Raw genomic sequence first — 19500 nt, forward strand, 5'->3', positions numbered from 1 at the left:
ACTGAATCCAATTGGAATGGCAACAGCAGCCATGACCAGACTTAACACCATATGGCAAAGAAACATCGATTTTGGAGTTAAGTTAAAATTGTACAGATCTCTGGTACTATCCATCCTGCTTTATGGCGGTGAAACATGGGCTCTTACTGTAGATCTTGAAAAAAAACGAATTTTTGCGTTTTAAGATACGAAGTGACTATTCTCACCCCCCTAGTCTAGGATGCTAGTCTTCATAATAGTAGTCCACAATTGTTGTATGTTTAATCCAAAGGTTGTAATGCAGTAATTTGTTAAGATTCTTGTCACAAGTTGCACAATTAAAAATAAAATCAATCAAATCCAAATCGCAAAAATCCGGCGACGTTTTTTTCGGTAATCCAATCGGCCGGGGGGGGGGGGGGGTGAGAATAAGGCAGCTTTCAAGATAATAGCTATCTGAAAATCCGTAGAGTTCCATATTTGGAGCACAGGACAAATAGGGATATTTTAGAAAGGATATAGATAGTATGCAGATGACGTCACTCAGGCCTTTGTTATTGCTTTTGCCATCCGCGTTTGTGAGTTGTTCTCACTAACCAGACTATAAAAGTTCATGGTTACACAGAGTTTGTGTGTTGGTCCGTTATACTTCCGGATGGCAATGTTGTGAACTCCTTGGCCAAGCGCATTCTATCTATAGGAGGACAGGGGCCACTGTTGTCAATAGTCAAAAGAAGGAAATTGTCATGGTTCGGACACAGTGTCCGCCATGATAATATTATGTGCAAGACTGTCATGCAGGGCACTGCATGTAGAGGAAGACGAGGGAGACAGAAGAAAAAAACTATGGCAAGACAACATCAAAGTGTGGACAGGCCTGGATCTTAATAATAATCTTCTAGAAAAGGCCAGAGACCGTGACGAATAGCGTAAGGTTGTGAAGTCTGCATCCTGCATGTCCCCCTGACGATCAGCTCGTTGGTCATGGGAATAAGTGAGTAAATGCAATATATAAGCATATGAATATGTAAATATTGTACAAATTGAGCTTTTAGGCCCACTGAACGTGCTCAACGCGATTTAAAAAGTAAAAAGAATTCATTCCCTTTGTTTATCCCCAAGGGGAAATTTGTCTTTAGTGTCTATTCCAAGGGAAGAGACGGGAAAATCCCAGGCGTCAGCCGCAGTGCAGCGCCGCAAAGTGAGCTAGAACGAGGTGAGTCCACACAACGAGCAAGGTAGTCGAAATCGGTACCTTTTGCGTACAAAGCAAAGACCGACCGTACCCCTGGGCCACGCTGTCTCCTAAAGGGGCCCTCGCCAACACAACGCTTAATATGTAAGAAGTGACATGAAGCACGTTATATGCGATATTATTTCGTTTATTTCTTCGGATAGAGATAAAGCTGTTTTTAAAAAATGAGCTTTATATAGAGCAATATCCACTAAATGTGCTCAAAGCGCTTTACAAAGGGTCCCTGGTCAACAGAAACATGTAGGACGGGACATGACGCCTGTTAGGCGAGATTACAATTTTTCGGACAAAGACAACGCTGTTAACGGCCAGGTACTCATTTTATACCTGAGTACGGTGAGAGAATGAAGGTAAAGAGACGTTTCCAAGGACTCAACTATATGCCGGGCGCGAGGCTCGAACCCAGGACCTTCCGATCCGAAAGCGAGTGTCATACCACTAAACCACATAGCCGCACAACGGCCGTGTACTTATTTTAACACGAGTACACTGTGAGAATGTGAGTAAAGCGCCTTTTCCAATGACTTACTTATGCGTCGCTCAGAGTGGGACTCGAACCCAGGACCTTTTGGTTGTTCTGCGATACATACCATCAAGGTATAATCTGAAGAAAAATAAATCGACACATAGATTTGTTCTCTAGATGCTTCTCCTATACTTTCTCTAAATTTTTTTAAATGAGCTTTTATATAGCGCAATATCCACAAATCGTGCTCAAAGCGCTTTACAAGGGGCCCCCTGGCCAACAGCAACATTAAACAATTAGGACGGGACATGACGCCTGTTAGGCGAAATTACATTTTTTTTCGGACAGAGACAACGCTGTTAACGACCAGGTACTCATTTTACAACTGACTACCGTGAGAGAATGTGAGTCAAGAGCCTTCTCCAAGGACTCAACTATGCGCCGAGCGAGGCTCGAACTCAGGACCTTCCGATCCGAAAGCGAGTGTCATACCACAAGACAACATAGCGGCACTCTAAGTGATTCTAAGCTGCAAGGAGCAGCTGTGGATAGTAAAAAAAAGTAGTGAACAAAAATGATTATAACAGCTTCAAAAAAGAACAAAATACCAAAAATGAAACGTTTCGGACTCAAAATCCTTCTTCAGTAAACAACAACAAAAAATCAATTAAAACATAAATGTAATTATCGATGTTTTTGATCCTTGGAAAAGGCTCTTTACTCTCATTATCTCACCGTACTCAGGTGTAAAATTAGTACCTGGCCGTTAACAGCGTTGTCTCTGTCCGGAAAAAATGTAATATCGCCTGACAGGCAGGCGTCATATCCCGTTCTACATGTTACGTATTGCTGTTGGCCAGGTACTCCTTGTAAAGCGCTTTGAGCACATTTAGTGGATATTGCGCTATATAAAAGCTAATTTTTTAAAAAGTAATGTATTTATGCATTAATTGGTTCTTATATTTTTTTTTGTTGGTTTAAAGAAGGGTTTTGAGCCCGAAACGTTTCGTGTTTGTAATTTAGGTCCTTTTTTTTTTGACGCGGTTATATTCCTTTTATTAAAATTACTTATTAATCTTTCCTCTAGGATTTTATCTCTCTATGATAAGGATGTATTGCTAATGTCACGTTTGAATGTTTAAAATAGACTAGATCTAAGTAAATTATTTTCTTCGACCAATACATAGACTTCATGGTTCTATAATATAATTTTACCTTTTTTTTTCCTCACATGTCACTTTCTCATAACTTAAAACTTAAAACATTATATCGGTAAAAGTTTATTCCTTTGCACACCCACACACACACACACACACACACACACACATACACACACACACACACACATACACACACACACATGTAACCTATAATGTTTTAACGGAGATAAAGATAAAGGGAGTAAATCTGACTCATGAACGAACAACACAAAACAAACGACGTTTCGGCCCTTGGCCTTTATCAAGTAAACACAGAATACATATATATATTTATATTAGATTGTCATAATAATATAGGCGAAAATTTGTAAATGTGTGTGTGTGTGTGTGAGTGTGAGTGTGTGTGTGTAATGGAAGAGAGAGAGAGAGAGAGAGAGAGAGAGAGAGAGAGAGAGAAAGAGAGAGAGAGATGAAAAACTATTTATATATATATATATATATATATATATATATATATATATATATATATTATATATTTCAAGAATAAGGAAGGGGGGTGGGGGAGGGGAGGGGGGGTGGTAATTGAAGAATGATTCTAGACAGCAATAGTGTTATTAGTGGTCCCCTACCTCCGCTGTTAAGATATTGAAAAAAAAAAAACTATTGTTATTAGTTTTAATTATTATGACCATGTAATACATATAACATATTTCGTGTTTACCAGAAGAAGGTCAAAGGCCAAAATGTTTGTTTTGTCTTCTAGTTTTTGGTCATATATACATTACTTAAAAGCCAGATAGATTTATCTGAAAGTGACAGGTGAGGAAAAATGTAGACTTACATAGAAATGTTAGTAGAATCTAAATGTGTATTAAAACCTTTTCATGAGAGATAAAATCCCAGAAAAAAAATAAATATAACCGCATAAAAACAAATAGGAACAAAAAACAAACACTGAAAGTTTCGGGCTCAAAACCCTTCTTCAGCCACAAAAAAAACACATTTAAAACATAAATACCACTAGACCATATGATCATATTTTCTGAACAATAGGGAATGAGATTAGCGGAAGAGTAGCGTCCATTGATTGGACGTCACCGGCGGAAAAGTTATTTGAGAGAGAACGTCATATTGGTTGTGCGAATGCGTCTCTCGTCCTCGCTTCCGGTGAAAGCGGCATGAGACACTTCATCGAAAGCGAGAACGAGAGAGACGCATGCGCAAAACCATGTTGACGTTCTCTCTGTAAGGTGATGTCCAATCAAGGGACGCTACTCTTCCGCTAATCTCATTCCCTATATTATGTATGGAATGCCGCTTACTTTTTGCTTTCCTTTGTGGGTGAGAAAAATCTATTTTTGTGCTGTATGAAGTTTCGAGGAAAAAGATTTTTAATGGCTGGTGAGGAGAGAGTCAAAAAGCAACCTCTCGTTTCTAGTCGATATTTTGTCGGAATGGTTTAGAGAATAAACATTGAATTAATAGTTAAATTTAAAAGGACAAACCTGGGACTAGGGACTGGTGTAAGATAAAATTATGAAAAACTGGTTATGAAACAGTACTAGACAAAGTAAGAAGAGAGAGAGTAGTAGTAGTAGTAGTAGTAGTAGTAGTAGTAGTAGTAGTAGTAGTAGTAGTAGTAGTAGTAGTAGTAGTAGTAGTAGTAGTAGTAGTAGTAGTAGTTGTAGTAGAAGAAGAAGAAGAAGGAGAAGAAAGAAGAAGAAGAAGAAGAAGAAGAAGAAGAAGAAGAAGAAGAAGAAGAAGAAGAAGAAGAAGAAGAAGAAGAAGAAGAAGAAGAAGAAGAAGAACCAACTAAAGAAAAAAAAAGTCGAGAACAGGACCAAAAAACTAAGTTGCGCAAATTAAAGATGTAGATAGACGCGTTAGAGATAACACATTCTAATATAAGGGGCCAAATCTCTTATTTTAACCATTTCTGGCTGACAAGGTAAGACTTATTATTATTACTATTATTATTATTACAGGTTAACTTTATAACAAATAATATTTGCCGAGTCGATGACATAATGTGATGGTTTAAAATTGAAGTTTAAGATACTGTTACTAAATTGAGTTAAAATATATTAATTAAATGAAGAAATTGAATTTTGTATCTGAAATTTAAAGCAGATGAAACTTCCTAATTGTTATCATTTGCTGCAACCTGAAATTTCGTTTTTCCTATTCATTCTTCTTTTTCTTCTTCTAATTTGCGTTCGCTATATTTTAAAATGATAACATTAATAATAAATAATAAATGTCATTTGTATAGGACTTTAACTCGATTTCATCATGCTCTATGCGCTTTACATTCTTAAAACAAATGTGACCGGTATTAAGTCGGGATGATTAAGATGCTTAAAATGGAATTTGTAGCCAGAAATATCATGTATTAGTAGGGTTTATAATATGCTTTAATATAGAGGAGAAGGAACTTCATATTTTACTGTGCTAAATACCAACGTTTCGTTTTTAATTTTTGACTAGTTTAATTATAATTTGACTTTCTAGCATCTGGTCCATCCCGACATAATACCGTTTTGAGACGTTAGGTCACAAATAAAGAAAAAAAATGAAAAATAATAACATAGAAATTTCAAATACTTGCATCGCAATTGACATTACATTTTGCACACGTGATAGGAAAAACGTTATTTACAAAATAGAAATTATGAGACAAAATGGTGAACGTTCAATTTAGAAATGAAAGTTGATAATGAGTCAGCACATCTAATTGTTCTAGGGGGATATGATAGTGTTCCTATAATAATTGGGCGCCAAAAATTCAAAGGATTGTTCACCAATTTTGCGGGGTATTTTAGGTTTAGAAAATATTGTTCTTCCGTTATTAGATATTAGATTTCTAGTCCGAAAATAGGCGTGTACAAAGCCATATGAATACACAGGGCCATGAATATTAGTGTTTTATAGACAATGGAACATATTTTATAGATACAGCGTTTCTCAACTAGTAACCAGTAGTAGTTGTAGCGTATGGCTACACCTCCAAATTTATTTCGTCAACCCAGCTTCTAAAGTCTTCCTCCGCCCTAAGGACGGTTTCGTAGCCACCTTCAAGTTTAGTGACTGGACAGTGGAGGACGATGTGATCGCTGGTCTCTGGGGCTGCCTGACATTTCTGGCAGGTATCACTGTTTCGAAGTTTCCATCTGCACATATTTGATGCAGTTCTACCATGTCCAATTAAGAGGCGATTTGAGGAAGTCCAGTATTTCCTGGCGTTATTGAATGCGGGCACTTAGTAACCAGTGCAACTCTATGAAGTAGATGAATTTTTGCCTTTTTTCAAAACCAGTCTTGCAGCATTGGTTTATATAACTTGAAGGTTTTTAATATATTCTTTGGAGATGTTAACTAAAAGACAGTTGCAATAATTTAAGTTGGATAACACTCAGGCATTTATCAGAAGTTCAACTAAGTTCAAAGGAATCAAGGGTGTAATTTTACTTACGCTTCTTCTTGCAATGTCCATGTATATGAAAATTTGGTTAACTCGAACTGACATTGATAAGATGCAGTCAAAATAGACGCCACGATTTTTTACTGTGGTGATAGATTCAACAATAGTAATTCCGAAATTAATCGTTGAAGTAGGAAATAGTTTAAGTATGTTGGGCTTGGCAATTATCACAATCTCAGTTTATCATCATTCGACATTATATTGTTGTAATTCATCCGATTCTTAATTTCGATAAAACAATATTCAATCCTATTTATCAATCCGTTTTAATGAATAAATGGAATGTACATAATCATAAAATCTGATAATCATCAGCATAAAATTATAAGAAAGTCCAAATGCACTTTTAACAGGTGAAAGAGGTCTCGTGTGCATTGTACATAGAACTGGCCCAAATCACAATGTACCCAATTTAAATTTGGAATTTTCTCATTTTTCTTCTTATTTTTCAGTTTATCTTTCACAAGTCAAAAATGAAACTCCTTCTCGTTGTAGCCATCGTCATGTTGCAATTTGTCCTCGGGGAGACATGTTGTCTGCCAGAAAGGTTTACAGCGACTGCTACAGATAAGGATGACAATAAAGTGACTATTACCGTTGATTATACCTTGAACAAAGTTTTCGAACACAGAATTGACGTAGATACTCTTTATGATTTAGCTACAGACGACAGATATTGGAAATTAAAGTATTTTAACCAATGCAGAAAGAATGAGAAGAAATATGACTTATCTGTTAGGTGCCCCCCGGATGATGCAACTGTGAGAACATATGAGGTAATCGTAATTTAATTGTGACCCACCATCTCAAAAAGGTATTATGTAAGATTGATTTTAACGCGAAAAATAAAATAGGATTTGTAGTCAACCCTATAAAATTTGGAGATGAATTTGTGTGTCTGAATCTATGAGAATGCATCGAGTTTGTGTGTCTGAATCCACGAGGGATGAGTTTGTGTGTCTGAATCCACGAGGGATGAGTTTGTGTGTCTGAATCTACGAGGGATGAGTTTGTGTGTCTGAATCTACGAGGGATGAGTTTGTGTGTCTGAATCTACGAGGGATGAGTTTGTGTGTCTGAATCCACGAGGGATGAGTTTGTGTGTCTGAATCTACGAGGGATGAGTTTGTGTGTCTGAATCCACGAGGGATGAGTTTGTGTGTCTGAATCCACAAGGGATGAGTTTGTGTGTCTGAATCCACGAGGGATGAGTTTGTGTGTCTAAATCTACGAGGGATGAGTTTGTATGTCTGAATCTACGAGGGATGAGTTTGTATGTCTGAATCTACGAAGGAGGAGTTTGTGTCTGAATCTACGAGTGATGATTTTGTATGTCTGAATCAACGAGGGATGAGTTTGTGTGTCTGAATCTACGAGGGATGAATTTAAGTGTCTGTATCTACGAGGGAGGAGTTTCTGTCTGAATCTACGAGGGATGAGTTTGTGTGTCTGAATCTACGAGGGAAGAGTTTGTGTCTGAATCTACGAGTGATGAGTTGTGTGTCTGAATCTACGAGGGATGAGTTTGTGTCTGAATCTACGAGTGATGAGTTGTGTGTCTGAATCTACGAGGGATGAGTGTGTGTGTGTAGGTGTGTGTGTGTGTATGTTTGTGTGTGTGTGTTTACCTACGAGAATGCATTTGTAGTCAAAATGATGAAATTTGGATGAGTTTGTGTGTCTGAATTTACGAGAATGCATTTTCTTGTTAATGACGGATCCTTGATTGACGCAGCCCCCCCCCCCCCCCCACCCCCACACACACCGACAGAACTCCTTTCTGGTTTGTTCATCCGTGCAATGGAACACTGGAGAACGGATATGATGATTCCATAGAAAGCACAAATCATAATATTTCATATTTGTCAACAATTTTACTAAAAATATCCTTTTGATAATCCATCCGATCCATCCGGACATAATACCGGATACAGACTGTAATATAGTTATAAAATGAGTATACAATACAGGATGATTGGATTTAGTGCAGCTCTTTATTTTCAAGCTAGCTGGATACGAAACGAAAAATAATAAACGGAAAAAACAAGGGAGCTAAAAAGTTCTTATTATTATGTGAAGTGGTTCTTATCAAAAGGGTTGGTATGAACGTATTATTTACACTACTGTTACATCCCCCTTCTCAAATAGAACGTAAGCATATTTTTAAATCAAGATTGAGATAGATATATAAACACGTTTTTAATCAAGACTGAGATAGATATATAAACACGTTATGCTCGTAGGGCCTGTCTAGAGCATAGAACTTAGAACATCAAATGTAATTTGGGGACCCTAGGTTAAGAACCTCAGATCAGCCAATCAGTGGGCAGGATGCCAAAAAGTAACAAAACATAACGTAACGATTTAAAGTTCCAAATGACCTCAGTAAGCTTTCCTAATGTTTTTAGATTAACATAAGGTAGGATGAGATCATAATAAGTTGGGAAATAGGCTCTTCAATGTGGGCATCACCTGAAAGAAAAAAGACTAGAGGTCTCGTGACCTCGACCCAGTGGAGGGCATTATTGTGTCCCTTTATCCACTGGTCCCTAACCTAGTGTTTGTCTTTGTGTTCACCTCAATATCCATTAATATTCAGTGTAGGCGTAGAAATTTGGTGCATTGTGGGTATTGTGTATGGCATTCTACAGCACTACCTATACTAGTGATATTGCCTATGAAATGACTGTAGACTATTCTGACAGTCACTCTTCCTCAAGGGTATTATTGCATGACTACCTGTGTAGAGGGTAATGAAGAGTGAGAATAAAGTGAGGTGACAGGTGACGATAGTAGAACTTATGGTTAGTAGTTTTCGACGAGCCTTTTAGGGCGGATAATCCCGACCAGACCTTGTGTGGTGGGTAGGTACAGGAATGTGAGTCTCCAGGGCATTGTCTGGACCATTGTTTGTCTCCTGCTGTGCAAGTTGTGTTGTGTACTCTTCGTTGTTGTTGAGCGATGGAGAACCTGGAGTCTTTCTTTCCTTAAGATGTATACGATTTCTGCGGACAGTACCGTTGGGTGTCTCCACTGTGTAGCTTCTTGGTTCCGCGGCATGATCTATCACTGTTGCTGCTGACCATGTATGGTAAATTGGGTCTTGTAGGAGGACCGGCTGACCTCTATGCAGCTGTGGAAGAGTGTTAGATACCTTGTCGTATTGTTCCTTTTGTTTCAGCTGTCTATGTTTCAGGTTGTCTATGTTCCCGAGCTTGTTCTATTCTGGGGGTGATCTTCATTGTTCGTGGTATTGGAGTTCGGATTGATCTGTTGAACAGAAGTTCAGCGGGGGAAGGTAATGTCTGGTCAATCGGTGTAGTTCTTAGGTTGAGTAGAGCAATCTGCGGATTTTGTTTGGTCTCTTTTGATTTCTTTAAGCAGTTCTTAACCGTCTGCACCATCCTTTCAATGAAGCCGTTTGATTGTGGGAAATAAGGACTGGAAGTTATATGTTCGATTTCCCATTCCTTCATGAATGCTTCAAATTCCGTGCTTGTGAACTGTTTTGCGTTATCGGTCACAAGCGTGAGAGGAATACCGTGAATAGCAAACACTGATTGAAAGTATTTAATTATCTCTTGACTTGTCATGGTTGTCAGTGTTTTTACGAATGGCATCTTGCTGAAGTAGTCTCCCATTAGGATATATTTTTTTCCATCCAGATGGAATATGTCTGCCGCTAACTTCTCAAATGGGATATCTGGTAGTTTGGGCTGTAATAGCGGTTGACGTACCTGGCTTTTTCCATATTTGTTGCAAATCTGACACGAATGTACCTTCATGGTGATGTCTTTTGTCATACCGATCCAAAATACATTGTTTTTTGCACGTAGAATGCATTTGTCTCGACCTTGATGACCAGCATGAATTTTGTCCAGTATCATTTCTCGTAATTTCTTTGGTATCAAAATAGCTGTGCCTTTAATGATGAGGTCATTGTCAAAAGAGAGTAACTCTTTCATGGACCAGTAAGGTCTAAGTGCTTTCTTCACTTGACTGATGTCTTCAGGCCAACCTTCTCTTATTTGCTTTGCGAGTGAGGCAATTTCTGCGTCGTTTGCTGTTTCCTCTAAAAGCTCAGTCCTCCTCTCTGGGCTTATTATTACATGATGGATTGTGGCGTCCAACTCAATTTCCTCACCACTTGTAGGTTTGTTTCTGGATAAAAAATCTGCAAAAACCATTTCTTTGCCAGGTTTGTATGTAATGGTGCACTGGTATGGTTGTATACGTAGGAGCATGCGCTGTAGTCGTTGAGGTGCCTTTGCAATGTTTTTCAACTGGATTGTCTCTAATGGCTTGTGGTCAGACTGTACAGTTATCTCTTTGCCGTAAATGTACGTATGAAATCTTTCACATGCAAAGACGACGGCCAGCATTTCACGTTCGATATTTGCGTATCGTGCTTCTGTGTCTGTCAGGCTCTTGGATGCAAAGGCAATGGGCTTTCCATCCTGTAGAAGCGCTGCTCCAAGACCGTTCAATGAGCTGTCCACTTCTATCGTGGTGGATTTGTGAGGGCCAAAATAAGATAGCCTCAAATGCTGGTGGATGTCATTCTTCATCATTTGGTATATTTTTTCATGCGAACTATTCCAGTTCCAGACATTATCCTTTTTCAAAAGCTCTCTCAGTGCGGTAGTTCTTTCGCTTAACCTTGGAATGAACGGACTTAGGTATTGGATCATCCCAAGAAACGACTGCAGTTCAGTTTTGTTGCTTGGACTGGCCTTTGATTTGATGTTGTCACACTTGCTGGGACTAGGCTGGACACCTTCTTGGGACCATTCTAGACCAAAAAATGTAATTTTATCTTGTCTGATGAAGCACTTCTTACTGTTGAAAACAAGGCCATGTTTTTTTGCTACTTCCATTAAATGGAGCAAATTTTTGTCATGCTCTGCTTGGTTCTTGCCATATACACATACGTCATCTGTGATACCTTCTACTCCTGGGCATTGTTCTAGAATTTCATCCATTTTTCTCTGAAAGACATCTTGGGAGACGCTGAGCCCAAAAGGGAGTCTTAAAAACGTGTATCGCCCAAAGGGTGAATTGAACGTTGTCAGCAGACTTGATTCTTCATCTAGTTTGATTGCCCAGTATCCATGCTGCGCATCTAATTTGGAAAAGACTTTTGCATTGGAGAATTTATGCGAGATTTCTTCAAGGGTTGGTGTCCTATGGTGTTCTCTTTTAATGGCTTTGTTAAGATCTTTGGGGTCCAAGCACACCGGAGTTTTCCATTAGATTTTCTACTGAATGCCAATGAATTTACCCAATCTGTTGGCTGACTCACTGGCTCAATGACACCTATTTCTTCCATCCTGTTTAGTTCCTGTAGTAGCTCGTCCCGTATGTGTATGGGGCATTTCCTTGGTGGATGTATTACAGGTGTGGCGTCTTCCCGGAGAGTAATATGGAATTCCCCTTCAAAGTTGCCAATGGAGTCGAAGCATTCGGGAAAGTCGTGCTTTAGCTCATCGAGTGGTGTTTTTGTTTTGGCTTGTATAGCGCAGTTTATTTTCACCAGGTTGAGTAGACGACATGCTTCAAGTCCTAAAATATTTGGGCTGTTTGAGTCTACTGCATAAAATGTGAGGCTGTGACCTTTGCATTTGACTTGTAAGCATCCTCTCTGATCAATTGTACCACCTCCGTAGCCAGATAAGACTGTCTTGTTTCCTGTGAGCACTTTGTCTATGTCTTCATCAGGATATATTTGGTTCAATGCTCTCATTGTGATAATGTTTGCATTCGCACCAGTGTCGACCTTGACTCTCAGGTTCATAATTTGTGATCTGTGAGGTACTTCCAATGGAATTCTCGTATATATTTCATCTCTCTTATTTTTGTCAATCCCGACAGTATCAATGTTGAATTCATCGTCGTTAATAGTTTCTGCCATTAGGTCATGAACTTTTGGCTTGAGTGTAAATCTATGATTTTTATCCCATTGTTTATGGTCTCGATTGTTTTGTTTCGAGTTAGGGGGGATGGATCTGCAAACGTTTGCCCAATGGTTAGGCTTGTCACATATCTTGCACATTGTGCCGAAAGCAGGACATTTTCTTCGTTCGTGTCGAAGACCGCATTGACCGCACTGTTGTAGTTGTCTATGATCTCTTGCTTTTATGACATCTAGTTCGGCCTGTGTTCTTGACTCCGCTCCCGAGGCTGCTGTGCTATATTCTGCCATGTGCCGGATTGATGCCTCGTGGCTTTTAAGTAAGTTTATGGCTGTTTCGAGATTAAGCGCATCACCCTGTTCTAGTAGTCGCTTTCGTTCGTTTTGGTATTTACAGCCTTTAATCAGCTGCTCCAGCATCCTGTCATTGCGTATGTTCTCATCTCTAAACGAACATTTTGCTGTCTTGTTCCGTAGACGCAATACAAACGCTTCTAGGTTTTTGTCTGTCATCTGGGACAGTGACTGTAGCTCTATCCTTTCCACCCATTTGTTGGGTTTTTCTACTAAGAAGTTTTCAAAAACTTTCCATACCTTTATTGGGTCTTGTTTATCCACTGCTGATAGTTTGGAGGACTGGACGATGTCTCTACCTTTGGTGCCCGTAGATAGCAGGATGTAATGATACTTATTTGCATTATCGACATTGTTTATAATAAAAAACGATTCCATGAATTCCTTCCATTCGTCGTATGCTTCTTGTTTGTTGTCTTTGCACCAATCAAGATAAGGCATTGGTACCTGACTAAAAGCCATATTAATCTCAAAAACAATGTTACCTGCTCAAAATAATGGACACAAGGGGTAGATAAATAGTAGGTTTACCGCTGCCACCATGTAATATAGTTATAAAATGAGTATACAATACAGGATGATTGGATTTAGTGCAGCTCTTTATTTTCAAGCTAGCTGGATACGAAACGAAAAATAATAAACGGAAAAAACAAGGGAGCTAAAAAGTTCTTATTATTATGTGAAGTGGTTCTTATCAAAAGGGTTGGTATGAACGTATTATTTACACTACTGTTACACAGACGACGTTTCACATTTAATTTTTTTTAAAATTATTTTGGTAGTAAGTTCAGCCGATAACGGTTTTTCTGTAAAATAATAAAAATGAATTTAGTTATCGTAGCATCCCACGTGATGAAGAAATACACAAAACAAAAGTAAACTTAATTAAAAAACAACGATGAATATAATCTCTTCGAAACAGAACAGCATCCCAAACACGGAACGTTTTGGGCTCAACATCCATCTTCAGCCAATAACAACAAAAAACATTTTTTTTAAATTTAAGACATCATTTATAATCCAGATAATCAGTCGATAGGAGCAGAGGTGAGTGAAGATGTAGTGCTCTATGCAGTCTAATGTGCGGCTATGTGGTATAGTGGTATAACACTCTGCTTCTGTCCAGGGTTCGAGACTAGCTCTGATGGGCGCATAGTTGAGCCCTTGGAAAAGCTTCTTGACTCACACATTCTTATCGTACCAATGTGTAAAATGAGTGACCGGCCGTTAATAGCCTTGCTTCTGTCCGAAAAAAAATGCAAATTCCCGTTACAGACGTCATGTCTCGGGTGAAAGTAACCCTGGTATACTACGGATATAGTTGGTGTTAGGGTTGAGTGAGTTAGTTAATGATACGTCTTATTGAAGACATTTAATATGATTTGTTAACGTGACAGAAAATTAAATTAAATATCACACCTCTTATCATTCTTCTTTTAAATTCATTTTCTCACACCTGGTTTACCCCAACATTATATTATTAACGTTTTAAGTCGATGAGTCAAATATAAAAATTATTCCTTCCAGCCCTCTCATTGGAAAACCCTATCATTTCTAATAAATACGAAATCGTTGAATAATGCTTTGAACGCGTTGAATAAAATTTTAATTTGATTCATCGATTGCAGAATATATTCGCTCATTTATTTTATTGGTGTGAAATTAGGTGTATTATCTAGTCTCGATCTAAAAGACAGTTAGTTGGTTGGTAATTAAAATAATCTTTTGGTGCGCATTAAAAGCAAATCCAACATTTTTAGTTTTGGGTCAAATTGTCATTCAAGCAGAAGGAGAAATATACAAATTATTGTGAATAGAAGTACTAATACCATACCATTTGGTTACAAAATATCTAATAATCTTGCACGGAGGGGTAGAATAAACGTATTCTTTCATTTCTTTGTATTTACTAAACTCGTTATATTTTGATCGTGCAAGAAAACATACTCGAAGGCTCGTTGTGTTATTTGGGCACGATAAAAAGAGCTCGTTTATAAAATACAAAGAGATGAAAGAAACGTATATTATTATAAGCATTAAAATAAATCTTATTTTCAACAGCACACAGTGAATTATTCATTTAAACTCGGCGACTACTATTTTGAGAGGCTCTTCCGTCAAAAGTCGTGCGTCCTTTTAAAGTCATATTACCAGGACCGGAGAGGAGAAGAGTGGCCCATTGACATATTGACCTTTGAATCGTTTAAGAATACAGTCGATAAAAATGTATTCAATATGAATGTTGATGATTGCAAATAAAGCCATACAATTAAAATGTATGAATATTATACTGAAAATGTGGATTTTGTTAAATTATTCATAGTATTAGAATTGGAGAATGTTATTAATTAATAATTTAGGGGCTTTGTATTTATTGGTCAATTGATAGCATAAGGATGTCAAGAAAGAAGAAGAAGAAGAAGAAAAAGAAGAAAAGGAGGAGGAGGATGAGCAGGAGGAGGAGGAGGAAGAAGAAGAAGAAGAAGAAGAAGAAGAAGAAGAAGAAGAAGAAGAAGAAGAAGAAGAAGAAGAAGAAGAAGAAGAAGAAAGAAAAGAAGAAGAAAGAAAGAAGAAGAAGAAGAAGAAGAAGAAGAAGAAGAAGAAGAAGAAGAGGAGGAGGAGGAGGTGGAGGGGGAGGAGAAGGAGACGAAGGAGGACGCGAAAAAGTAAGAGGAGGAGGAGAAGGAGAAGAAGAAGAAGAAGAAGTAGAATAAGGATAAGAATAAGAAGAAAAAGAAGAAAAGTGTCAAATTAATTAGATGGCTACGGGCAATTTACTGATTTTCTAATGGTCAATTAGCCACAAACTGATTTCACGGCAACGTAAATACGATGGTACTATTAACTGTATCTTTATAAATGGTCCAGATATATGGACATTACTGAGGTAGATAGATGATAACCACATTTTAAAAAATGTGACTGCATTCCTTTTCTTTATCTCGCTACTTGTGTGGATCTGTGGTTCAGTTGTATAATATTCTCCTTCGGACATGTCGGTTTGAGTCCCGGATGTGACGACGTAAAATTGAATCCTTTGAATCGTCTCTTTAATCACATTCTCTCACCTTATTCAGGTGTAAAATAATTATCTTGCACGAAAAAGCGTTGCAGCTGTCAGGAAATCAATGTAAAAGCGCCCTTATAAAATCTACACCATCCGCCAGCCGGATATAAAGTACCAACACAAAAAAACGATGTGTAACCTTAAATGTGTATAGTCTGATTGAGATATATGTGGTCTATGTGGTCTTGTGGTACGACACTCGCTTTCGGATTGGAAAGTCCTGGGTTCGAGCCTCGCGCTCGGCGCATAGTTGAGTCCTTGGAAAATGCTCTTGACTAACATTCTCTCACCGTACTCAGGTGTAAAATGAGAACCTGGCCGTTAACAGCGTTGTCTTTGTCCGAAAATTGTAATATCGCCTAATAGGCGTCATGTCCCGTCCTAAATGTTAAATGTTGCTGTTGACCAGGGACCCCTTGTAAAGCGCTTTGAGCACATATTGCGCTATATAAAAAAGATCCAAAAAAATATATATATCATTAAAATGGCTGTCGAAAATCAACGACGAAGATCCGAGTGACGTAATTTCATTCTTTCTATATAAAGTCTCAAGTTTTAATTTTATCATATACCAACGTGCACATATTTTCAGGTCTCGTAACCGAACGCAATTATGGGCTTGTTTTAAAGTTGTTTTAATGGACAATAATTTGCGTTGATTTGAGAGTATTTTCGTGAGAACGATGAGTCCATTAAACAGCCCCAACAGTTTGTTTTGTGTTGTTCATTCATGAGTCAGATTTACTCCCTTTATCTTTATCTCCATTTTATTGACTCATTTAGGCACCTCTATTTATTAGTTTTACTACTCTGATTTGGTGAGCGAGTTCTTTCCTCTGACGATGGTCTGCTGCGATGGATCTCAAGTAGGGTGATTCTAAATCCTTTTCGCATCTCAGAGTTCTTGTGTGTCATCGAGCGAGGCCGGTCCCGCATCGAGGCGCGTGAGATCTTTATTTATCGTAGCGTATATGCTTGTTGTGAGTCTGCCTTTGTGTTTGTTATGCCCACTTGATGTAAAGACTAGCTTCGTCGCCGTCGCTACATACCCATCTTCAACAAAACCCCGATACATCCTGTTACTTCTCTATTTGTTGAAAAAAAATTAGACTTTTAGAACCGTTAATCCCATAGGACAGGAGTTTATTCCGGTTTCTGTAGCGTGAAACAGACAATTACCATTGTTGGCTACTCCTTGGACAGAAGGCTAGACTATCGTAAAGTCTTTCCACCTGATCTAATAAACCCAGCTACCCCATCTTTGCTCGATGGACAAGGGTGGAGGGGTGGGGGGGGGGGGGGGCTATTAGAAAGACTCGACTACACTCAAGTACTCTGTTAACTGGGCATGAATGGACTCGTGGAGTTGGAAATAGTAAGATATATAATGCAACTGATGAAACCTATTCATTCACTCACTGCTCAGTCTCACTGACTCACTGACTTACTGACTGACTGACTCACTCATTCACTCACTCATTCATTCCCAGTGTCAGTTTTTGCTGTGCTCTGAAAACGCGTATTTCAATTTATTTATTTTTTTTACCAGAAAAATTTTCCTTTACTTATCAATCGATTAAAATGACCTTCATTATGGCCACAATTCTCAAACCTGGGACCGGATGTCCTGTTCTGTCTTGTCCTAAATTAATGTTAATTGTTGCTGTTGGCTAGGGACCTTTTGTAAAGCGCTTTGAGTACATTTAGAATATCTGTATACGATATGAATAGTGAAGTTGTTTTTTATAGCGCAATATCCACTGGAAGTTTCAATGTGCTTTAACAAGGGATCCAGGTCAACAGAAACATTTAATGGGCCTTTTGGACATTTTCTAAAAAAATATTACTTTCCTATTTTGGACGGATATTAATCATTTTGTATCGTCATTATGGGATTTAAAAAAACAATTTTGGTGAAGAAAAATACAGTATCTGTGCCTTATGTTGGGGGGGGGGTCTGGCATAAAAATATAACAATCTTGTGGGAAATTTGCCACAAAATCTAATTAAGGAATAGCCTCCATAATATTCTTCCCTCTTATCAACATTGTAGCATTTTTGTGTCACCATAGAGAGATTTTACAGCTTAAGCTTATGGGATTTTTATTAGAACATTACAAAGTTGCGAATATCCAGAATTTTTATGACAGAATTGGTATTTAAAATTTATAATTTGGATTATAATTCAAAATACACATACCTTATCAAAAATATCTCTTTATGGTGACATAATGCATTATCTCTCTGGTAACTGTGGAAATATTCAGACGTTCATTTAATAGATTCTGAGAAAAAATTGACACAGTATCCCATAACCCTAGAAAAAAATGACACAGATAGATAGATAGATAGATAGATAGATAGATAGATAGATAGATACATACATACATACATACATACATACATACATACATACACACATTTGATAGATTAGATAGATAGATAGATAGATAGATAGATAGATAATACATACATACATACATACATACATACATACATACATACATACATACATACATACATACTACATACATTATAGATAGATACATACATACATAATAGATAATAATAGATTAGATAATAATAGATAAAACATTATATAGATATTACACGACATTGATAGTTAGATCAGACTGACTAGTGCATAGTTCAATAATATGATGACAGATTGTAATGAATAGAATAGAGAGAAGCAGTGGAGAAATAAATCGCATACAGTCCCATAAAAACTAATTGTAGTTTTATAGTAGATGAATGAATAGTATAGATAGATAGTAGATACATACATACATACATACATACATACATACATACATACATACATACATACATACATACATACATACATACATAGATACATACATACATACATACATACATACATACATACATACATACATACATACATACATACATATATACATACATACATTTGATAGATTAGATAGATAGATAGATAGATAGATAGATAGATAGATAGATTAGATAGATAGATAGATAGAAACACATTATTAAGATATTTACACGACATTGTAGTCTACATCAGACCTGCAACTATGTGCACCTAGGTTCAAATAATTCAGTGATTGACAGATTTTTGTAAAAAATGAATCAGCGAATAGAGAGAAGGAAGTGGAAGAAATAAGAAGTGCGCATGACCAGCTCCCATAAGAAACTAGTTGTGTTTTATCATAGCCAGGGAAATTGAATGCTAATGGAAACCAAGGGAGATTATTCCGGGAAATTGGTGAGCAGATCAATTTCTTCGAAGATATATCGGGTTACGCCCCTTCGATTGACCTTTCGAGAAATTACACTGTCGTGGTGGTCCTTAACTTCTTTTCCGATTAGTGAGATTCTAGGGTAATAACTAAATGATCTGAAAGGCGAGTGAAAGAAACAGGTGGATGGATGGATAACTGGAGATAATTGGAGCGATGCAAGGATAGATGAATTGATGGATGGATGGATAGATAGATGGGCAGATGGATGAAAAGATAAATAGATAGATGAATGAATGAATTGATGGACAGATGGGTGGGTAGATGAATGGATGGACGGATGGATAGATGTACAGCTAGATGGGTAGATGAAAAGATGGATTGATAGATGGACAGATGGATGGATATATGAATTGATGGAGAGGTGGATAGATAGATGAACAGTCAGATGAACAGATAGATGGAACGATGAACTGGTGTACGAATAGATGAATAGATGGATGAATTAATGAATTAAAGGTTAGATGAAGAGATTGATGGATATATAAATAGATGTATAGATAGATAGATGAATAAATGGATGGATCTATGCATATATGAATGGAT

At 37.6% G+C, this 19500-nt stretch overlaps 1 protein-coding gene across 1 annotated transcript; it reads left to right on the forward strand.

Moving 5' to 3' along the window:
• The first annotated feature begins 5775 nt into the window (after positions 1 to 5775).
• On the forward strand, positions 5776 to 14903 carry LOC144958408 (uncharacterized). The gene is made up of 3 exons (XM_078890415.1): positions 5776 to 6002; positions 6794 to 7117; positions 14668 to 14903. The coding sequence occupies exons 2-3, from the start codon at positions 6815 to 6817 to the stop codon at positions 14863 to 14865; spliced, it is 501 nt and encodes a 166-aa protein (XP_078746541.1). The 5' UTR covers positions 5776 to 6002; positions 6794 to 6814; the 3' UTR covers positions 14866 to 14903.
• The last annotated feature ends 4597 nt before the right edge of the window (positions 14904 to 19500 follow it).

This window comes from Berghia stephanieae, chromosome 12 (genome assembly GCF_034508935.2).
Source record: "Berghia stephanieae isolate SIO BIC M18660-M18661 chromosome 12, UCSD_Bste_1.3, whole genome shotgun sequence".
NCBI classification, from domain to species: domain Eukaryota; kingdom Metazoa; phylum Mollusca; class Gastropoda; order Nudibranchia; family Aeolidiidae; genus Berghia; species Berghia stephanieae.

Coding starts and splice junctions, on each gene's coding strand:
- LOC144958408 (XM_078890415.1), top strand. CDS start 6,815: ATGAAACTCCTTCTCGTTGTAGCCATCGTCATGTTGCAATTTGTCCTC. Junction 7,118..14,667: donor CAACTGTGAGAACATATGAG/GTAATCGTAATT, acceptor TATTTTCAACAG/CACACAGTGAATTATTCATT.